The sequence below is a fragment of the Carya illinoinensis genome, chromosome 16 (genome assembly GCF_018687715.1).
Source record: "Carya illinoinensis cultivar Pawnee chromosome 16, C.illinoinensisPawnee_v1, whole genome shotgun sequence".
Classification (NCBI taxonomy): domain Eukaryota; kingdom Viridiplantae; phylum Streptophyta; class Magnoliopsida; order Fagales; family Juglandaceae; genus Carya; species Carya illinoinensis.
The window spans coordinates 23,332,581-23,355,359 of NC_056767.1; the positions used below are offsets into that span (position 1 = coordinate 23,332,581).

The following is a 22,779-nucleotide window of genomic DNA, read 5'->3' on the forward strand; positions in this document are numbered from 1 at the left end:
TGTAGGTTTAGCATTTCTCTTCTAAATAAATTGACGTGAGTTGAGTTGAGTTTCGTACGAAATATTGAACGGCTCTTTAGTTACATTGGAGACCCAAATAGTAAATTTTTTATTTTTATTTTTTTTATGTATTTTCAAAATATTTATAAATAAAATAAAATTCACAAAATAGAAATTATTTTAATTATAAAAATATTATATTTTTATTTATAAATTGATATAATTTGTTAAGTTAAATTATAAAATTATTTTTATTATAAAATAAATATAATAAATTTCTTAAAATCATATTAATTTATAAATATATTTTATATAATTTTTTTTATACAGTTCATAGTAATCCCCTGTCGGAATCCCTTACGAGCATTTCTCTTCCATATTAAAAGAAGGTTGAATAATCGAACACACAGAAATCCGTGAAAATAAATACCACCTTAAATCGATTTTACGATGCCGTGAAGGAGAAGCCAACTGTAGAACACGAACTTTTCTTTAGAGAGAGAGAGAGACAGGGGGTAGAGGAGAGGAGAGGAGAGGAAAAAGGGAAAGCAGCAGTTAATTCGCTTTGTTTTATATTCATGAAAGTAGAGGGTGAGAGAAATCGCATAGAATGTATCGCTTTCACTTTCTCTCCTCGCGCATGCTGAAAACTAAAAACCTACGTCGTGTCCGTCTGAGTCAACTTCCAGCTCTAGAAAGACAGAGTGGTTGTTTTTCTCAAAATTGAAATTGGTATTTCTGTCTCTCTCTTTGGGGAGCGTTAAAGTTTAGAATTTTTGGGTTTTTGAATGACGAGTTGGCTGAGAGTATTGAAGGCCGTACAGGCCGTAGCGGCCCACGGCCTGCTCTTGTGCTTCACGCTCTTGCTCGTCCTCAAGCTCGATCAAGTCATCTTCAACTCCTGGTGGTCGGTTTCCCTATATGCATATGAAATTATATCTTTTGTTCTTTTTTCTATTTTAAAATTTTTGGTGTTTCAATTAGTGGGTGTTTGGCTTTTATTCGATTTTGTATATGGATTTTGATTGCTTTGCAAAGGTAGTGGGGTGGAGAAGTGTTACAATTTTATGGATTTTGTTTGAACCTTTGTTTTGGGTATTAATTGGGTGTAGGAAATTCACGGGAATTGTTTTTTCCTCATGGTATGGGAAAATACCTCGTTAAAAGGGTCTGTTTAGTTGACCCTGTGAACCTGTGCCCAACTGGTAGATAAGTGAAGGAAATGAATTATGGGACCTGCGGATCAATGTTTCTATTTTTTAGATATTTAACTTTTTTGATTTTTTATTCTTTTAAGGTAAAAATTGTCTGCCAATGTGCATTTTTTTTCCTTGATTAACTTTATTGTGAATCTGTGTATTCGGTGATCTGTGTATTAGGCAGGTGAGTGGATCGACCATTAGCAAGCAGTGAAATTTAATTATGTTTTAACGAACTGAACAAAACTATGCATTTGGAGAACGTTACAAGTTTGAGGGTTGCAATCTTGTCTGTCAAATCTTAACGGGGGGTGCTATTTACCAGTAGGCATTATTTGGAGGGTATAATGTGTCAGTTATGTAGTTTGGGCTGCAAAGCACCCATCAAAAAAAAAAAAAAAAGTTTGGGCTGCAAAGTGTAAAACACCCTGTAGTTTAGAGGTGAAAAGTGTGTTTTCCCGTTTGTTAACTGAGAAAGAACTATAGATTGTGTTGGGTTTAGTGAGAATTTGTGATTTTTCTCGAGCTTAGGATCTGGTTGTAGTTTGTTGTAGTAATATAATAAAACTTAGTTCTGTGAGGTGCTTGAAAAAATAGGCCCAAGTTTTTCTATCTAAATTTCTGCTTTCCAATTTATTTTTTTGAAGATGACGAGCATGCTACTTTGTTGTGATTTGATTCCCCCTGAAAAACAAATACATTCTTGCAATCTGAAGCTTTTGATGCTGCTGATCAACACCCGCTCCAAAGGCATGTGTAGTTACTGTGTATTGACTGCAAATGTGCAGGGTTATTTTTCTCCCACTTTGGATATTTCATGCAGTTGTTGCCCGAGGAAGATTCTCATTACCTGCTCCATCAGTTCCACATAATCGTCATGTATGTCTTTATGCTCATCTTCAGTTCTAGAGATTATTATATGTGATCAATTCTCAAATTAGTTTTGTGAATAAAAGAACCTCAGAACTATGTTCATGATATATAAATGTGTGCCTCTAAAATTTCTCTTTCTTGCACAGTGGGCACCATGCCATGCAATTGCTGCGACCCCATTGCTTATTGCGTTTGAGTTGCTCCTTTGTATATATCTTGAGAGTGTTTATGGTAAACAACTGACACCCTGTTATTGGTTATTTACCATTCGGATTGAGATATAGTTCTAAGGCCTTCCAGTTATCTTGCATTTTTTTTAATTTTTTTTTTTTTCCTTTTCATGCCTTGGGAATGAATTTGGCTTTTGACTTGTTAACTACATCTGATTGTTGGGTTTTAAATTATCTAGCCCCAAGCTTTATATGATGTGATTGATTCATTGTGCTAGAGGGCTTTAATATTTGCTGTGATGCCAGCAGTTCAAGTTCTTAAAGGCTCAATTAATTAATGTATCACTTTTCATACAGGTCATGATTTGGCTCCTGTAAACTTGAAGATTGTCTTTCTTCCCTTTCTGGCACTTGAAATAACTGTTCTAGTTGACAATTTCAGGTATTCTTTTTCTCAAGAATTCTTTTGCTTTATTTTGATTTTACTTTGTTTATATTACTGCTTCTTGAAAGAGAGATCATAATCTTGCTTAACCTTTCTTTTTAGCATATAAGAAGTATATAATAAAGCAAATAGTATTTATTTGGTATCCTTGGATCCACATGTCTAATTCATTATTGTTGAATTTGAAGAATTTTCAGTTATTGTTGCATGCAATTGAACAACCTCAACTTGCCTGTTTTTATGCCGAAGTTTCTTTCTTTTTATTCTTTTTAACTCCAACGATCATCCTTTTTACTCACATTGGGATGAGGTTCTTTCCTTATTACATGTGATGCTTGATTGAAGTACAATATTTTCCTTTACTATTATTTTCTTTTATAAGTAATGATTTCTCGAAGCACTTTGTTTTTCAAGTAATTATTTGCTTCCTCTTGTATACGTCCTGTGTACTTGGGCTATGCCTACTCTTTTATTAATAAGATTTTAATTTATAACAAAAAATCATTGCTATTATTACTATTGGTTTTCCCTCTAAATATGGTAATATCATATTTTTTGTCATTTTTCCATGCAGCCTCTGTTGCCTCTTTTCTGATAAATTATAAAATAGGAAGCTTAATTGTTGACACAAAAAAAAAAAAGAGAGGAAAAAATACCACTTTGAAGATTGTTTGAGAAGTTTCTATTTCAAGAAATGAGAGCGTCATTCTATGATGGGAAGATCGTATATGCTTATCTGTTTTAGAATTATAAACATCTGTAATTGCATTTAGTTGATTATAAACATCTTAATTGCAGTTTTGCATCCTTTAATTAAGGTTATTTTTTTACCGATAAAAAAATCTTAATTGAAGGGTGCAAGACTGCAAATACAGCTTTATAATCATTAAAGGCTAGAAGGTTGTCAAGCTTTCTTATCTCGACTGTACATAGGACCCCGTCACATATCATTTCCCGTTTCAAAGGTGGAGAAATGTTATGTTCTTATTAATTTTTGTGAGTTTGATTTATCTGAGAAGTGGATGTCCCATCAAAATGCCACCTTCTGCCCCTCCCCCTCTGTAGCATTGACTTGCCTGATGATTTGAAATAAGTGTTGAAAAGGCAAAGTCTTATGCAGAGTTTTTTAAGCGGAAAGGCGTAAGTCTTGAGGTTATCACCTATTGGATATTTAAATTCCACATCTTAATATTTGTGAAATATAGACAATCATTAGAATACAGTTCCAAAATTACTAATTTCTAACAAGCATAAATCCATATACACCAAAATAATTGTGACTTCATACTATATAGTGACTAACAACTGCAAGTAACCAATATCAAGCCCAAGGGATTTGGGGTTATCAATTAAGAAGTAACTGCCGAGCAAAAGCTTACTACTAGCTTCTAATGGATGACATATATTAAAAGTAAATGTGATCAGGAGAAAGATTGCTGCCAATTGTTAGGTAAGCTTTCTTTCAGGAAATGATTCTAATTGAAATAAACTGTTGACGTTGAGCCCATGGCGGAAAAAAAATAGGAGATCTTCGCATTGGGTTCTGGAACAATCCCATAACAGTGAGCCGTAGATTTTGAGGTGACAGCGATACAAGTTTTCAATTGTTGAAGAATGATTGAAGCGGCAGTGGATGGGAGATTCTTGTCAGGCTTTTTGGTGGGAGATGAGTCTCGGGGCAGCATAAAAGTCTCACATCTTTTTGCAGACGACACTTTAATTTTTAGCGAGACCAATCAGGATCATCTTCGTTCTTTGAGAGCCCTTTTGCTATGTTTTGAAGCTGTTTCTGGTCTTATGTTTAACTTATCTAAGTCTGAAATTGTTCTAGTGGGCTCTGTTATGAATATTTTGGATTTGGCTAATATCTTGGGGTGTGAGGTATCTTCTTTATCTATGAGATATCTTGGTCCTCCTTTGGACGCTCCACAAAAATCTTTTATGATTTGGGATAGTGTGATTGAGAAGACTGAGAGGAGGTTAGCTGGTTGGAAAAAGCTATACTTGTCTAAAGGGGGAAGAATTACTTTGATAAGGTGTACGTTGTCTAATCTTCCTAAGTATTTTCTCTCTTTTCCCTTTGTGCAAGGGTGGCAAATATAATTGAGAGGATCTTTTGGAATTCTGTGGGGAGAATGGGGAGGAAAGAAAGTTTCATTTGGTTAGTTGGAATAAGGTTTCTTCACCGGCTTCTTGTGGAGGATTGGGGGTGAGAAATTTGAGGCTATTTAACAAAGCTTTCCTTGAGAAATGGGGTGGGTTTGTGGAAGTCTATCCGGATGGGCTGGGGGGAATTTCTCAATCATTTTAAATATAAGGTGTTTTTTTTGGGGGGGGGGGGGGGGGGGGGGGGGGGGGGGGGGGGGGGGGGGGGGGGGGGTGGATGGGACCAGGATTAACTTTTGGCATGATATTTGGTGTGGGGATTCAGCTCTAAAGAATGTTTATCCCTCCGTTTTAGGAGTGCTAGAGATCAAGACGCTGCAGTGGCTGATTCTTGTACTTCTTTAAATAATAATCTTCACTTCATGAGTGGGAAGAGAATGTAGTCTCTGATTTTTTTGGAAGATTATATGAGACGAAGATTGTTCAGGGAAGGGAGGATAGTCTGCAGTGGATTCATGCTGGAAACTCCAGATTTTCGGTTAGCTCATTTTATAAGGTGGTTAACCTGTCATTGTGTCAATAAATACCCTTGGAAATGCATTTGGAGATCTAAGGTGCCTAGTAAGGTGGCATTTTTCAGTTGGTTGGTGTCTCTTGGAAAACTTTTGACCACGGGTATTTGAGAAAGCGTGGATTATTTGTCATGGACTGGTGCTAAGAAAGATGGTGAATCTGTTGACCATTTATTTCTTCATTGTGAGGTGGCTAAGACTTTGTGGGATGAGATTTTTGGTAGGACAGGTATTGCTTGGGTGATGCCTAAGCAAGTGGTCGATCTTTTTTGCATGTTGGCAAGGTTTTAAGGGGAGACATCGTGTTGTTGCCATATGGAAGATGATCCCTTTGTGTTTGATGTGGTGCTTACGGTTGGAAAGGAATGGGTGGTGCTTTAAAGATAGAAAACACTCAATTGGAGAACTTAGGTAGTGTTTTTTTTAGTACTTTGTGTTTTTGGGCTAAGGCTTTTGTAATGAATCTTCATGATTTCCTTTTAGCCTTTTCTAGTTTCTAGCTTGTATTTAAGTGTTTTTTCTTATATACTTCTAGTGTACTTGGGCTATGCCTATTGTTGTTTCAATAAAATTATATTCTTACTTATAAAAAAGATCTTTAACAATTTCATTGGGTAGAATAAAAGATAAATTAGGAATAATAATGATAATAATAAAAAGAAAATCTAGCTGGTGTATGGTGGAGTGATATAAAGGTTTAGGTCCAGCTTGGATCCCAAACTCCTCTCAACTCATATCATCTAATTATTACAACCTTTTCAAATTCCAACACAAAATATAATAAAAAATTCAACTTTTTCAAATCTCAAAATAATGATAATATTAAAAGACAATAACAATATTTTATTTAACTTTTAACTTTCATCTCAACTCAACTCAACTCACTATCTAAATGCACCCTTAATGTTAGTGAAGCTTTGCTGGAAAATGGCACCCTTTAATGTGCAAAAATTCCATGTTAATTTCTTGCCCTCTTTTTTTGTCAGTTTTGTTTTTTTTAGTGCACTTGGTGCTTGAAAGGTCAACTAATTACCACTTTTGGTGCTTTCTAGAAGCTAATTTCTATGTAAATGACATCATCACCAATTATTATTATTTTTTTTTAAGAGGTAAATTTTATTGATATGAATGAAATAGGCATGGCTCATGTACACAAGAAGTATACCAAAAAAAACCTAAATACATTCTAGATTAGGGACAAGAAGTCATGAGCATTGTTTTCATCAAGAACAATGGCTGAGAACCAAAGCAATAATGTGTGTATAAAAAAATTCTGAAGCTCTGCCATTGTGCGCTTCATATCTTCGAAGCACCGCTTATGCCTTTCCAACCAAGTACATCACATGATGTACAATGGAATCATCTTCCACACTGCCGCCACTTGAGGACAGCCTTGAATCTCCTTCCAACTAGCTAGTCAATCAACCAACCTCATTGGTATTACCCTAGCTACATCAACTCTTCTAAAGATCTCATTCCATAGCCCCCTTGTCACCTCACAGTGCAATAATAAGTGATCTACAGATTCTTCATGCTTTTTACACAAATAGCACCAATCCATCACATTGAGCCCCCTCTTCCTCAAGTTGTTCGTCTTCAAAATCTTCCCAAGAGCAGCAGTCCATATGAATAAAGCTACTTTAGAAGGCACACGAGACCTCCAAATCTTTTTCCAAGGGAAGGGAACATTACCTTGTGAGGCCAATATTTTGTAATACACCCTAACTGTACATTTCTTACTGCCATTGGACCTCCATTGCATCTTATCCTCCTATGCCGTAATGTTTCCCATGGAGTATCTCAACCTGAAAATTTCTGAAACGGTGTGCAATCCCCAATCATGAATATCCCTATTAAAAAGGACATTTCACTGGTAAGAACCATGAGAAGATACCCGCATAGCCGCCACAAAAGCATCATTGTTAGCTGCAATACGATAGAGAGCTAGAAAGGCCCAATCAAGAACGCAATCTCCACACCAAACATCATGCCAAAACCTGATTCTGGAACCCTCTCTAGCCACAAACCGGATATGATTTTCAAAACTCTGCTATCTCCTCCTAATAAATTTCCATAAACCCACGCCATACTCTCCCTCACTTCATTGGAGCACCAGCCCCCTCAAGCAAATAAGAGATGTGAGATTACCCACCCAAAATTAGGATAGAAACCCTCCTTCAATAGCATCCTTCACCATTCGACTAAGTGCCTCCATAACAATAACAAAAAGGAGGAGAATGGATCCCCTTGCCTCAATTCACTAGAGCTGTTAAAAAATCCTGCAGGGGTGCTATTAACAAGCACCGAGAAGCGAGCGGTAGAGACACAATATCGAATCCAAGAAATTCAACTGTCACCAAAGCCACACCTCCCGAGCAAGTATAAAAGAAATTCCCAATTCATATAGTCATATGCCGTTTCTATGTCAAGTTTGCAAGGAATACCTGGAACTCCCTCCCGCAACCTATGATCCAAGCACTCATTAGCAATGAGGATTGAATCAAGAATTTGTCTCCCTTGAACAAATGCATTTTGAGGCTTAGGAATAATTTGTTTCAAAACCGGGCTAAGCAGATTAGCAAGAACTTTCGAAATGATCTTGTATACTCCACTCACAAGGTTTATGGGGTGGAAATCCTCAACTGTTGTAGCTACATGATTCTTTGATATAAGAGCAATGAACATTGCATTGAGGCATTTTTCAAACTTCTTGAAAGAGTGGAATTCAGGGAAAACTTGCATAACATCACATTTCACAATGTCCCAACAAGCTTAAAAGAATCCTATCGAAAAGCCATCCGGACCCGACGCTTTGTGCTTAGCCATATCATGAATTACTTATTTACTTTATAAATCTTGTCTTCGTCAAAAGGTCTTTCCAACCAACTCACACTCTGCGAATCAATAGACTCAAACAACAAATCATCAAGCTTCGGCCTCCAACAGGCCAGTTCCGTGAGGAGGTTTTCGTGATAATGCACAATATGATGTTCTAATTCGGAGGGGGAAAGAGAGCACTTGAGTACCTGAGTGAAGTGTCTCAATAGCATTGCTGTGCCTATATGAATTAGCCACTTTATGAAAAAATTTCATACATTTATCACCTTCTTTTAACCAAAGGGCCCTAGATTTTTATCGCCATGAAGTCTCCTCCATCAATAACACTCTCTAGTTTAATCACAACCAAACTCTTTCTCAATAATACCTCCTCCGAGGTGTCTCTCATCAATTCCCTCCCCTCTAACTCCTGTAACTCCATAAGGGTAGTCTTTTGGTTGTCAATGGTACCAAAAACTTCCAAGCTCCATTTCTTTAGATCTTGCTTCAAAACCTTAAGCTAACCTGCAAGAATGAAACTAGGAGTGCCTGTGAGCTGATAAGAAGACCACTGAGAGCGCTTCTATACAAAACCATCAGCCGCTAACCACATTTTCAAACTTGAAATATCAGCATCTTCCATGACTACTTCCACAATCTAATAAAATAGGAAAATGATCCAAGCAAACTCAGGGTAACCACTTCTGAGATAGCTCCGAAAAGTGGGCCTCCCACAAAGGAGAGACGAGGAACCTATCCAATCTCGACCAACTCCGGCTATTTGACCATGTGAACTCGCCCCCGACAAGGGTGAGATCCATGAGGTCCAAATCAAATATGAACTTAGAGAACTCTTCCATGGCTAAGGAATTGCGATAATTCCCCAATCGCTCACTAGGAAAGCGAGTAATATTGAAATCCCCACCCATACACCAAGGCACCTCCCATAAATATTATTGACCCACCAACTCCTCCGATACTCTTCTCCTATCTCTATCCATGTTTGGCCCATCTGTGCCTACAAAAGCCCACTCCCATCCATCTACAGTATTTTTAAAAAAACTAGTGACTGGAATATTTCCAACACACTCCTCTACCGCCTCCAACACTCTTTTATCCCACATTAAGGTTACGTTTGGGTACTGAGAGTATTTGAGGTATTCTCAGAATACTCCATTACTATTCTTTACTTTATTATTACTTTTTACCTACTTTTTACTACTATTCGTTACTTTATTATTACTTTTCACATGCTTTTCACAATACTTCTCACTACCCAAATTTATCCGAAAAGAATGCTGCCTGAAGCTCCCAAAGAGGCCAACTAGGACCAACCCACATATGAACACCCCACAAATTACGGATTATTCTTCTATCGATGACCCACAATTTTGTTTCTTGAAAACACACCACGTCAACCTTCCACAACCGCAATAAGAATTTTATGCAAACGCACCTATTGCGATCATTAAGCCCCCGCACATTCCAAAAAATAATCTTAGGCTTTGTGAGTACAAAGAGTGCCCCCCCCCCCCCCCCCCCCCCCCTCTTTCAATCTATCCCTTCCACTATTCCCCTCCTTCGCTTCATAATTAATAGTACATGTGAGCCTTTTGAGTTCCCTACCTCCCCCCCCCCCCCCTTTGGGGCCAGAGCACTCACTGTCACAAATAGCCAATAACATAATCGAATCTGCATCCCTTCCTATTCAAGTCTGAAATAGGGCCTTGATTGGAGACCAACTCAAGTTGTTCATTGATCATGTCCATCTCCTCTGGATTGCCTTGAGAGCCCACTAAATCATTTTCCTGTGAGGTTTCTAGTGCGATGGTGGCGACCTGAGTGGACTGTGGACCTGTGGTTGTCCACCCATCATGAGCAAGTCTTAACCAAGGAGATGGGAGAGGCCTCGACTCTCGGGACCCCCTCTGTTGGGAGTATGACCGCTGGCAATCTAAATGATAGTGTTGTTGCGGTTGAAGCACCAGCGTCCTCCCTCAAGTTGTTCTATGTTGGACCTGGTGCATTGGAAGTAGGAGGGGCACGAAATCTTGCACCTTGTTGATTTGCGAGTGCAATCTCTAGCTGCATAGCCCCCGTCAGTGGTTCTATAGCCTTTGATAGGGCCCTTGGCTCTTCGTTGGCAATGATGGCTGGTACCCATAGCCTTCGACGGTGCCTACGTCATTTGGGTTACGTTTCCTCCAAACAAGCCCATTGGGTGTTCTGCTTGCTTGGACCAGTTGGGTTTTGTCTCCTCCAAACACGTCGATGGGCCTGGACATGGCACGTTGGGTGTCATGCTTGCTCATGGGTTGAGGCCCAACGCCTGGCCCCTTAAATGGGTTCCTTTGGTTGTTGGGTCAAGTTTACGCCCATTGGTTCCTTTCCTTTGTTAAACGGCCCATTAGACATCCCTTGGGCCCTTTCTGCAGCTGATGAAGAGGCTTCCCTCAAGTTGCCTTCTGTTGGCCCATCACCCAGACCCAAGCCCATTCCCACCCATTTATCCTCTTCAATGCACCGTATCAGCCAACTAATTTTAAGCTGCAAATCACCTAGTTGACTCTGCATCTCAGTCATTGCTTGACAAAAAATTTCCTTTTGAAGACCAACAACTCCCCTGCCACCACCCTCAAGTCCTTGGGCCCCTATAGAAGTGGTGGCACTTCTTGACTGTTTCGATTGAGCTGAAGTGTTAGAACAGGCATCCCACCTAACAAGTTGACGAGACAAGTCCAAAAACCTCGGTTGTTGGAGAACCTTCAAGTGCTGAGCTATCGTCGTCGCACTGCTGAAGCGACCTTCTCGACCAGCCTCCCTCAAAACCTCCGCCATCCCATTCTGTCTCTGTCTTCAGGGAAGAAAATGCAGTTTTGGCGACCACCCCCACGGTACTCTATAGTGCCGTGAACATGCCTTGGGAGTTTGAGCACCTCTGTGCTATAAAGCCCCTATCACCTTCCTAATGGCCTGTATAGAACTCTTTTCTCCCAACCTTCAAATAATCCTCCAAAGCTTTGGTGAACCAATGTACCATAGCTAACTCCAAGCTCAAATTTTTCACAAACTTCCACCCACTTTCAGTAAGGAACGCCCAACGGCCCTCACTCAACACCTCAAATGACTTTAATTCTATAACAACAGCTTTCGAAAGACCCATTTTCCATCCCATATGAGCAAACTCGCATGATCAAGTGCCCACAATCACCATTGAAACGAGTTTTCGGAGAAAAAGTGTACAGAGAGAAAAAGACAAACTTCAAAGTTATTTTTTTCATGTCACCACCAATTATTATAGCAAAGGAATGGTTTTGGTTGTCTTGGCATTTGCTTCACTCAAACGAGTGCAAGATAGTGTGGTTGAAGTGACAGCTTGTCTGGTAAGGTTTAGACCTTGGAAGACTTGTGTCACTTTCCTTGATAATTTTTTTGCCTCAAGTTCTTTATCTAAAACAATATTAGATCCTGTGAATGTTCTGCTGGCAGGGGATGTGTATGGAATAGTTCATCATATTCCTTTTTTCTGTAATCTGTTTGAGTTTAACTGGTCTGTAGAAGGTTTAATTTCTTCTTATGGTTCTAAAGTTTACATTTAATCTGAAAATATCTGGGGAGGTGGCTTTTAGTATTTCTTAAAAGCAGTGATTGTAGATTATTGATGAAACAAAATTTTTTATCCATTTCCTACACCCTCATTTTGGCTTATCTTTCATACTCCCTCTCTGTTTTTTTTTTTCCTCCTCAAATTGATCTTGTGCACCCAGAAGATTTTGAGCCTCTGAGCTCCCCCCCCACCCCATAGTTATGGGAGGTGGAACTGCTGTTTGGTCCAAAGGTCTTTGACACTCTGTTACATGTTGCTTTCATAACCTTATGCTTACATCTCAATAATTATCATTTCTTGAGTCTATCTTGAATAATTATGGTCCAGACTTTGTAACTGGAATTTCAATATCCTTTTCAGAATGTGTAGGGCGCTAATGCCTGGAGAAGGAGAAAGCATGAATGATGTGGCTATATGGGAGATGCTTCGTGTAAGTCTACTGTCAGTTTCTAAGCTGTTCACGAGTTTTGATATCTTGCGATTTCATAATAACAGATTCATGTGACAATCATAATGACTTTGATGTATTTTTGTTAATTATATTTATTTTAGTGAAGAGAATGTGAATGTACTTAATGACAAACATCATGACCAAAGAATGCTATGAGGTTTTAAAACCTTGAGAACTTATGACGTGTCTTCATGATAGAAGTTTTCTAATGAAATCTATGTTGCATTGAAGATGTTATTGATGGATATGAGGGGAGAAAAGCTTTTTTTTTTTGGTTAAATAAAATCTTCTACCCTGAACTTCTGAGTGTTTTGGCAGTTTGCACCCTAAATTACTAAAATTCTTGCATCCTCAAACTACTTGGAATTGAAAAATAACACCCCGTGTCCAAATCTGATCATTAATATGGTGAAAGTAGACAGTGTGACACTAACTTAACCATTGGTTCTTATGGAGGTTGCTAGTTGAGAGTCGGCGGTAGTTGGATGATGCAATGTATTAGTTTGGCAGTTTACAATGTAAAGTAAAACACCTGATAGCGTAGAAGTGAAAAATGTAACCTATTTTTTTTTTTTTTTTTTGGTGGGGAGGGGTTAATTTGGTATCTGATCTCATGGGTGTGAATGAACTGAATTGAATTTGGCAATGGGAAGAAATAAACGATAGACCAGTGGTTTTATTTGAAGCATTTTGTATTGAGACAATTCTTTTGAGTTTATTCTTAATTTCTGTATTCCTTTTTGTTTCAAGCAAGATAGGGCCTTCGTGCTTTCGTTCCTTTCTTTGCTGTCCAATACTGGGTAACATTTACTTGTCTCTAATAATTCGGTTTCATAGGAATTTTGTTAGCTAAATGCAGGATTACTCAAAATCTTGGGCTTTGAGTTTTGATATAAATGGTTGGTTAAATTTTGGAAGTGCACCTGTCAAAATGATTTAGGTTACATCCTATCTGTTCTGCTTGCTTTTCACATGCTTTATAATAGGCACATGTCTGTATAGCTTCAACATCCAAGCATCGCGATCTCAACCTTGGGCATTTTTGCTAGTTTGTGATATAGACTGTTGATTTAATATAGGCTGTGAATCTGTTAAGGATTTCTGATAACAATCCTGGTTTCATCCTCCATATATTCTATTTTAAAATATTATTTTTATTGAAAATGAAGAGTGAAAAGGACTAAATGATCTGCAAATGTATTGCTTTTAGCACTTTTGGGTTGCAATATCCATGGTCTTCTTTGCTGCTGCTACAGTCCTCACACTCCTAAAGCTATGCGGTAATATCTCTTAACATAAATCTCAAGCATAGCTACAGTAAAATGCACCATGCTCTCCTAAACTTTATGTTTCAAGTCTTATGGGTATTATTATCATTGCGGTATCATTTATCAGACACCATCATTTTTTGTCTTCCTCAATTATTTTCTTGTGGGATAAGATCTATTTACTTTGTATTTTCCTTTGTGGAATTATTTTCTTGTGGGATAAGATCTATTTACTTTGTATTTTCCTTTGTGGGATTATTTTCTTGTGGGATATAAGATCTATTTGTATTGGAGAGAGGTAATATTGTGAGATTGACAAGATACTCTTTTTGATTGGATATTGTGTGCTAACCAGAATATGACTTGTAAAAAAATTATTACTTCTTTAGGAAAGGTAAGGCTGGTGAATGAAACACCACTCAGTAAAATGAATAAAAGCACATACTATACAACCTTCTCGCCAGAAGGGGAAAAAGAAGGCTTGACTGTTTGTTTGTTTTCTTCTCAGACTCGTTTGAAGGACACAACCTCTAGAAAAACTGGAGTTTACTTTTCTCATTCATACAGAAAATAGATTTACAAGGGGTTTTTCTAGATTACAATGCTGAAATAGATAAGGAAAGAAATAACTAATTGATAAGGAAAGAAATAGATAAGGAAAGAAATAGACAAGGAAAGAAATAACTAGGGAAAGAAATAACTCCTAAAAAGGAAAAGATAAATCTCCTAAAGAACTCTCCTAAGATATTCACAAATTTACAACAAACTCCCTAAAATACATTCTGATTGAATCGTCCAACACTCCCCCTCAAGCTGGCTTGAAGATATCTTCGATGGCCAGCTTGCTGTTCAAGTTCTCAAACTGTTTCTTTGGCAGTCCCTTGGTAAATATATCAGCTACTTGTTCAGTAGTTGGAATATAAGGCAAACAGATCAGTCCACTATCTATCTTCTCCTTTATGAAATGTTAGTCAACTTCAAAATGTTTTGTTCTATCATGAAGTACCAGATTGTGAGCAATGGCTATAGCAGCTTTATTATCACAATATAATCTCATAGGTAGTGAATTTTCAACCCTCAATTCTTCAAGTAATCTTTCAATCCATAACACTTCACAGATCCCATGGGCAACACCCTAAATTCAGCTTCTGCACTACTCCTAGCCACCACATTCTGCTTTTTACTGCACCATGTAACCAGGTTTCCTCCAACAAAAGCACAACAGCCAGACGTTGATCCTCTATCTGTTATACTCCCAGCCCAATCTGCATCAGTGTATATCTCAACTTGTAAAATGTCCATGGTTTCCAAACAATAAACCTTTACCTGGAGTTCCCTTTTAAGTACCTTAGAATTCTGTACACTGCATCAAAGTGGTCAGGTCCGGGTGAGTGCATAAATTGGCTTACCATACTCCCTGCAAAAGCTATGTCAGGGCGTGTATGTGAGAGATAAATCAGTCTTCCTACCATTCTTTGAAACTGATCTTTATTAGTGACTTCTTCAGGCTTGGCAGGTTGCAACTTTAGATTCAGTTCTATGGGTGTCTCTACAGCCTTACGCCGTAATAAACCTGTTTCCCCAAGCAAGTCAAGTATATATTTCCTCTGTGAAACAAAAATTCCTCTCTTAGACTTTGCAAATTCCATACCAAGAAAATACTTCAAGCTGCCCAAATCTTTGATCTCAAAGTCAATAGCAAGCACCTTCTTTAATCTCTCAATTTCACTGCTGTCATTTCTTGTCAGAATAATGTCATCAACATAGACAACTGAAACAGCAACTTTCCCTTCACCTGAGTGTCTGCAGAATATAGTGTGATCAGCTTGACCTTGAATGTAACCATGACTCTTTACAGCCCTCCCAAAGCGTTCAAACCAAGCTCTAGGGGATTGCTTGAGTCTATACAATGACTTTTTCAATTTGCACACGTTTTCTCTACCAAGTTTACCTTCAAAACCTGGGGGTAACTCCATAAAAATTTCCTCCTCTAGATCTCTATTTAAGAAGGCATTCTTTATATCTAATTGGTGCAAGGACCAATTAAAATGTACAGCCAAAGATAATAACACTCGGATTGAGTTTATCTTTGCCACGGGAGCAAAAGTTTCTTGGTCCATAGGTTTGTTTGAATCCCTTGGCTACGAGTCTCGCCTTGTATCTTCAGGACTGTGTAAATATTGGTTTCTTTGGGATTTTTGGGAGGAAATTACAGCTATTTTTGGGGAGCTCAATGTTCGTTTTTGCCACATTTTTAGAGAAGCAAACATGGTAGTGGACTTTCTAGCTAAGCAGGGGACGCGAGGGGTCAATTCAGACTTTGGTGATGATACTTTCGTTCATTTCGCTATTCGGGGTATTATTCGTAGGGATAAACTTAGCATTCATTTTCTTAGATGTTGATTGGTTTGTTGGTTTCGGGGGATTGTTTGTTGGGTTTGATGGGGATTTTTTGATACTTGAGGGCTTATGATCTCAGGGACTTTGTTTCTTGGAATTCCTCCTTCATAAGTGAGGGTTTTTTTTAATAGAGGTGGGATGGAGTCACTATTGGACATGTGACCTCGGCTCTTTTAAAAAAAAAAATTGATAAGGAAAGAAATAACTCCTAAAATGGAAAAGATAAATCTCCCAAAGAACTCTCCTTATTTTCACAAATTTACAACAAACTCCCTAAAATTCATTCTGATTGAATCATCCAACACATCCATATCATATGAGTTTCCTATGCCTGTGTAATTGAAAACATGTTCTTGGTTGGAAACGACAAAGTTTTCTAACTTGGTTGGGGTCTTTAAACATTTCTTCTAAATATGACATTTCATTGTTTATAATGTAGTGATGCTTCATTCCAAAACTGGATTTTCTTGTGTGGATGCTTGTGAGGTTCACATCTTTCCATCAAAACATTGTTCTAAACCTTCAAGTTTCAAGCATGTGAATGAAGGAATCCAATATTTCCTTCTTCCATCAGTTGAATGGCTTATCATCAGATGGAGACATGGACAATTGCATTATGGATTAACTGACAGAGAACTTTAGGAATACCATGTTCCATTTGCACTGAATCTCTGTTTAGGGCTTTATTGTTGCATGTGCTAATTGCCTTGATATGTGTGCGTGCTTTTTCCTTCTTGTGTTTGTAATTACCCTGCTTTACTGTCTTTATTTATTTACTTAAAACTGTTTCCCTATGTTTGGATGCCTTCTTGTGTGCTTGTATCCTTGTTCAGGATAATGGGGTACGTGCTGTTGTTTTCACATTCTTGGATTGCTTCCTGCTCGTTGTCCAATAATCTATAGTAATAATCTCTGTATAACGCTTGTCGAAAAAAAATAACAAAGAAAATTTACTGTTCATACTAAGCAATTGGTCCATTGTACTCATGCACACATGATGTAGCAGGTGATGTAGATGCTCTTGGCTGGTGGGAATTGTTTATAAATTTTGGGTATGTACTGTAATGTCATTTGCGGTGTTTAGTGTTTATTGTTATCATTGCTGCTTGGGACATTGACTTACTGATATTATTTCTTTTATCCTAGGTTTTGAATGGCAAAAAGTTCTGATTTTTTTTTTTTTTTAACTACAGTATTGCAGAGTGCTTTGCCTGTCTTGTTTGTACAAAGTGGTCTAATCCGATGATTCATAGAAACTCTCACACAAGGGGAGCAAGCTCAACTTCTGCAACTATTAGATATATTGACTGGCACAGTAGTTTGGTAGTTTCTCCGGAGGACGACCAGCAGGAGGATAGAATATGTGGTCTGCAGGACATTGGTGGCCATATCATGAAAATTCCAGTGATTGCTTTTCAGATCCTCCTTTGTATGCGCTTGCAGGTGTGTATTTTTAAGTTTTGGTAATGCCATTCTTTGGAATCTCTTATTGATGGGCCTATAATGGTTTCTGATTTCAGGGAACACCTCCTAATGCTAAGCACATTCCACTGCCAGTTCTCTTCTCTCCTATTTTCCTACTGCAAGGTGTGGGTTTACTCATTGCTGCCTCTAGGTTGGTAGAGAAAATTGTACTTTTACTTCGTAGTGGAGCTGGAACAGGATTATATTTCAGTTTTTCTGCAAGAGTTCATGAATTCTTGGGGTTCTTGCACAATGGTTCGAGGTAAGGACTTCTTCTGCCTCCCAAGAAAAATCTTGAATAGGCAAGATTGTGAACTTACTGAATCAATAATAGAAGCATTGACTATACTATGGACGAATTCTTAATCTGAAAATTATTCAACAGGCTACTGGGTTGGTGGTCAATTGATGAAGACAGTCAAGAAGAACAAGCCCAGCTTTTCCAGCAGGGAGCTTCTGGGTTAGTATTGTTTTACTTATGCTGTAAGATTTGTAAGTTCACTATGTGCTAGTTTAATACGTGTGCTTTAATTGCTGATGCAATACATGTGTGATTGAGTGAGGAAACATATAGAATAGAAATTTAATAATAGATGCAAAATCAGTGCAATCAGAAATAAAAAGATGCATAAATTTGCTGGTGCTTGACTCCAGAATGTGAACATATTGCAGCAAACAATTGACTCTTTCCTTTATATATGAGGATTTATTTAATGGAAAATGCTTACATTTGGTGCAATGGGTGAAAAGCTGGTGCAGTTCCTAATTTGCTCATAAAAGCCCGGGAAAATTTTCACCTCCAAGCCCAATTTCTTCTCTATTTGAAAACCTAAACACCCTAATATTTTCTACCAATAGAATCCTACGGCCTTATTTTTGTTTCCAGCCCACTGAAGCCCTTCAAAATTCAAGCCTTTTTTCTATTGGTAAGACAAGGATTTTTTATTAATTGTGAAAGGTAAGGACATGAATTTCTCTCAAAAAAAGAAAAGAAAAGATAAGGACATGAATCCACTTTTTTTTTTTGTGATACAATTGGGGAGGGGGGTTTTCGAACCCAAGACCTCCATTTTGGAGGCTTGGGGGTTATGCTAATTAGGCCACAGGCCTTTGGCAGTACCTGAATCCACTTAATCAAAGGATAAAGTGCTTGAAAATCCTGAAAGTTGGAAGTAGAAAGAGCAACATTGTCCAATGATACTGGTGTCAAGAACTAAAGATTTGACACCTAGTTTTCGCAATCCTCAAAACTACGCTCGTTTCTCTATCCATGGACGCCATACATGATGGGATCATCTTGTACAAAGGTGCTTGCTGGTGGTTACCAAACTGCCTTTTCCTAAGTCTTAGAAGCGACTCCACAAGGAAAGACCCAACCAATCCCAAAGAGATCAAAGATCATATTTATAGGATCCTAATTACCTGTGTAAAAGAAGGTGATCCACGTCCATTGTTTCCCCACTTTTCCGATATATGCAACAACAGTTAACCACTATAATACTCAATTTTCTCAAGTTGTCCAAGATAAGTGTCCCTAATGCCGCTTTCCACATGAAGAAAGCCACTCTACCAGGAGCCTTATTTCTCCAAATAAGCTTCCAAGGGTAAGGGTGTGATAATCCATTCTAATAAGGGTAGGTGGTGTATGAGATTCCATATTGTTGGGGAATGAGAAGTTCATGCTCTTTATAATGTTTCAATGGGACTCCAATTGTATCATTGATTGGGCCTTTTGTAGTATAGGCTATATGGCTTGGGCCTTCCATTAGGGCGCTAGAAAATGGTATTAGAGCCTACCCCAACCGGAAATATGGGATTGGAACCGTGCCATCTATGACAGACTGGCCCGACCATGACTTCAAGAATACAAGGGGGAAGAGATTGTGACAACCCATTTTGATAAGGGTAGGTGATGTATGGGATCCCACATCGCTTGGGAATGAGAAATTATTGCTCTTTATAATATTCCAATGGGACTCCAATTGTATCACTGACTATTCCTTTTGGAGTATTGGCCATGTGGTGTGGGCCTTCTTTTGGGACCTTACAAAGGGGCCTTGAAATGATCACATGGAATGTTGTGGTATGATTTTGCTTCAAACATGCCTCTTCTAGATGGGCTCCAAATCATTTTATCGTCTCCATTTCTTCCCACCATGCAACATTTCACTTCATATCTGATTCCATATTCTGCTCTCCTACAGGAAATTTGGGTAATCTGATCTTTTTCCCTTAGTCTGTTTTAGCGAAAGTATAATTAGTTATTCGGTTCTATGTAAACTAGTTTTTCAAATGGTATGTGCCAAATTCCACTTTATTTTTCTGTTCAAATAACATGTTTGATCACTTTTCTCATGGCCTTTCTATATTAATTTTTGATATTCTCAGCTGCTTGCCTTTTATGTTCCTATATTTTACATTGGCCATAAATGATAAGGCATGCTTGTGCTGTCCATGTCCTACAAAATTCTTATAGATTGGCTACTTCTTTTTTTTTTTTTTTTTTTTGTTTTTTTGGTTGTTACAGGCAAATTCATTACATTCTAAACAAAAGAGAAATTTGTTACGGGCAAATTCATTACATTCTAAACAAAAGAGAAATTACACGAGGAAATGGGGTTCCCCAGCAATCATCCCAAAACAAGAGATACACTGCACAGTGCATAAAATACATACATTTCGGGAAATGGCACTAGGTAATTGCTCCACCCGATAATTGATTACTGTGCACAGACTCTCGGCAAGGAGTTTTTTGCAAGTGCACCTTGAGTAATTCAGGAGGAAATTCCCCTAGTCTAATGGCCTCTAGAAGTTGCATGCATCCGAGGGTTCAAACTTTAGATCTGGACTCTGGAGGGAACATACCACCCAGACCAAGACAGTTACTACTTGAGCCAACCCTTAGGGCTTGATGCTTTGAATCATATTGCAAGAAAGTCCTGCAGTATAGAGATTGGTTACTTGAAGATTGTAGCATTGTTATAAGATGTTATAAGGCAATTTGGAAGATGATTCTGATATGCATTATGTGGTGTGTATGGCAAGAGCGCAATGATCGGACATTCGAGGATAAAGAGAGATCAATGGAGGAGCTGAAAGTCTTCTTTTTTAGAACTCTCTGTACTTGGGCTATTGCTGTTAGTTTTAATGGCCAGAATTTACACGAGTTTCTTATTTCTTTTGATCCTACGTAGTGTAGGACATTCTTTGTACTGAACGTGGCATTTTGCCTATTCTTTTGAATATATCTTCTTACTTTTCTCAAAAAAAAAAAAATGTATATTTTTTTGAGTGAAGAAAAAAACATCACTTAGCAATGTCCGTGTCAGTTTTCTGATTGTCTACTCCCTGTCTGTTGCACATTCTTCCCAATATTATCTCATGCAAATTTTAATTTCAATGGTAAATGTGAATTAGGAATTCTCAGTTATTGATTTTGGTAACTCGATAGAAAAGATAATGTAAATTATTACACACATATGAAGGCCAAGTTTGAAAATTGACTGTCCCTGTTTTCTGTATCATGGGATCATGCCTGCCTAGAACCTAAACCACAGCTTGAAAGGGCATATTTCCCTTCTGCATATGGTGTTTTAGGCTTTAGCTGCTGCATCATATATTTCCTTCCCATATAAAGCTCATCAAAGGGCTTTTACACATTGCAATTGTGATGATCTTTGTATGTTGATTGCATACTACCCAGGTACGATACTTTCTGTGGTTATCCACCTGAGATTGTGAAGAAAATGCCTAAAAAGGATCTTACAGAAGAGGTGATCATAATTCTCTTAGCATGTCTTTCACGTTTCTTTTGGCTACAATAATTCTCTCTCCTATATGCATATATAGATGCAGTTTTATATTCAATTTCCCCATTATTGATTTAGCTTTTGCTTTACTGTTTTCTGTTTACTGAACATCTTCAAATTCCAAAATTATAAATGAAACAAGTACCGTTTTAACTTGCGTTGTATTGATGATTCATCTCAGGTTTGGAGACTGCAAGCAGCTTTAGGTGAGCAGGCAGAAATCACAAAATACAGCCAACAGGAGTTTGAAAGACTTCAAAACGTATGTTTCTCATCCTTACCTACTAGTTTATACGACAATGTGAATATGTAATGAGAACTTGTGAAATTGTTAAATCATTCATCCAGAAACCATTGTTCTGCGACTAGTTTGACATTTTCCGTTCTTGGAGAACTTAATAATCTCACGAGGTTAGTTTTTGTAGGAGGAAACTGAGGTTGTATGGTTTAAACTTGGCTAGAATAACAAGTAAAAACTTATCATTTTTGGGATCTATGGTTTCAGTTTCAGCTAATTATAAATCTCGGAGTAATATGTGCAGCAACATTTGTTAATACGCATCATCACCATTGATTTATGATATTTACCTGTGGGGCCTTCGTTTATTAAAAAATTGCTCCCATAAGTTTAGAAAGTAGGTGTCCAATTAAGAATGTGCATAATTTTCAGGCAGTCCATGGCGAAAGTTTTGAGCATGCAATTGAATAATATGATTAGTCAATACTGTTTTTTGGAAATCTGGGTATTGCGTTTTGGCCAATCCTTATTCGTAGCTTCCCATTTAGATATTTTCGTTCTAGTTTGTTTGGGGTCCTGTTCTTTCCCAGATTCATCTTGTTATAAAGGTGACTTCATCTTTATGTTGTCTGGATGTCCTGGTCAGGAAAAAGTTCTATGCAGGGTTTGCTTTGAGGGAGAGATTAGTGTTGTCCTGCTTCCGTGTAGGCACCGTATCCTTTGCAGGTAGCTGTCTTGCTCATAATTTTTTAACACAAAAAGCTCATGAAGCTCCATCTTTGTTTCTTTCCTCTTTTTTAATCTGGTTTGATGATCATTGATTTTCCAATGTATTGCAGTGCCTGCTGTGAGAAGTGCAAAAGTTGCCCAATTTGCCGTGTCTCTGTCGAGGAGCGCTTGCCTGTATATGATGTTTAGGTTTTAACCTGCCCTCTTATTTTTCTAAGAGCACAAATTGGACCGCATGGAGAAGGTAAAAGAACAATGACAGGAGAATGTTTCGATATGGTTTCCCACTTTTTACTGAAACTGGGTATTACTTATTCAAACTGACAAGAAGAATTAGGTGACACGGGAATTCAGTTGCTGCAACTATGTATGTTCAAAAATTTTTCTTTTCCTTTGTACATTGTAAATATGCTGAACTTTCGTAGGGGGGAAATGACACTCGGTCAGTTTTTAAGTTCTTGTCATTGCTGTTATATAACATTGTGTTTATTTGAGCTGTATTCTGTGTATAGAACCAACTGTAATGCGTTTTGTGCAAAAGACCCGACCAGGCACAACTGTATAGAATGAAGTTATCTGACATGACCTCCATATAGATATGATAAAACCTCTAGTTACATGTGAATTTGGT

General features: G+C 37.9%; 1 protein-coding gene across 2 annotated transcripts; it reads left to right on the forward strand.

Annotated features, from left to right (window-relative positions):
* The first annotated feature begins 406 nt into the window (after positions 1–406).
* On the forward strand, positions 407–22,773 carry LOC122299404. 2 transcript variants are annotated; one of them, XM_043109662.1, is made up of 14 exons: positions 415–907; positions 1,988–2,078; positions 2,219–2,303; positions 2,600–2,684; positions 12,150–12,219; positions 13,451–13,520; positions 16,915–16,960; positions 17,102–17,351; positions 17,429–17,634; positions 17,758–17,832; positions 21,076–21,145; positions 21,363–21,443; positions 22,066–22,145; positions 22,259–22,773. In XM_043109662.1, the coding sequence occupies exons 1-14, from the start codon at positions 789–791 to the stop codon at positions 22,335–22,337; spliced, it is 1,407 nt and encodes a 468-aa protein (XP_042965596.1). In that variant the 5' UTR covers positions 415–788; the 3' UTR covers positions 22,338–22,773. The 2 variants fall into 2 exon arrangements, with proteins under 2 accessions (XP_042965597.1, XP_042965596.1); XM_043109663.1 differs by lacking the exons at positions 21,363–21,443; positions 22,066–22,145; positions 22,259–22,773 and having other exon boundaries at positions 407–907; positions 19,900–21,114.
* The last annotated feature ends 6 nt before the right edge of the window (positions 22,774–22,779 follow it).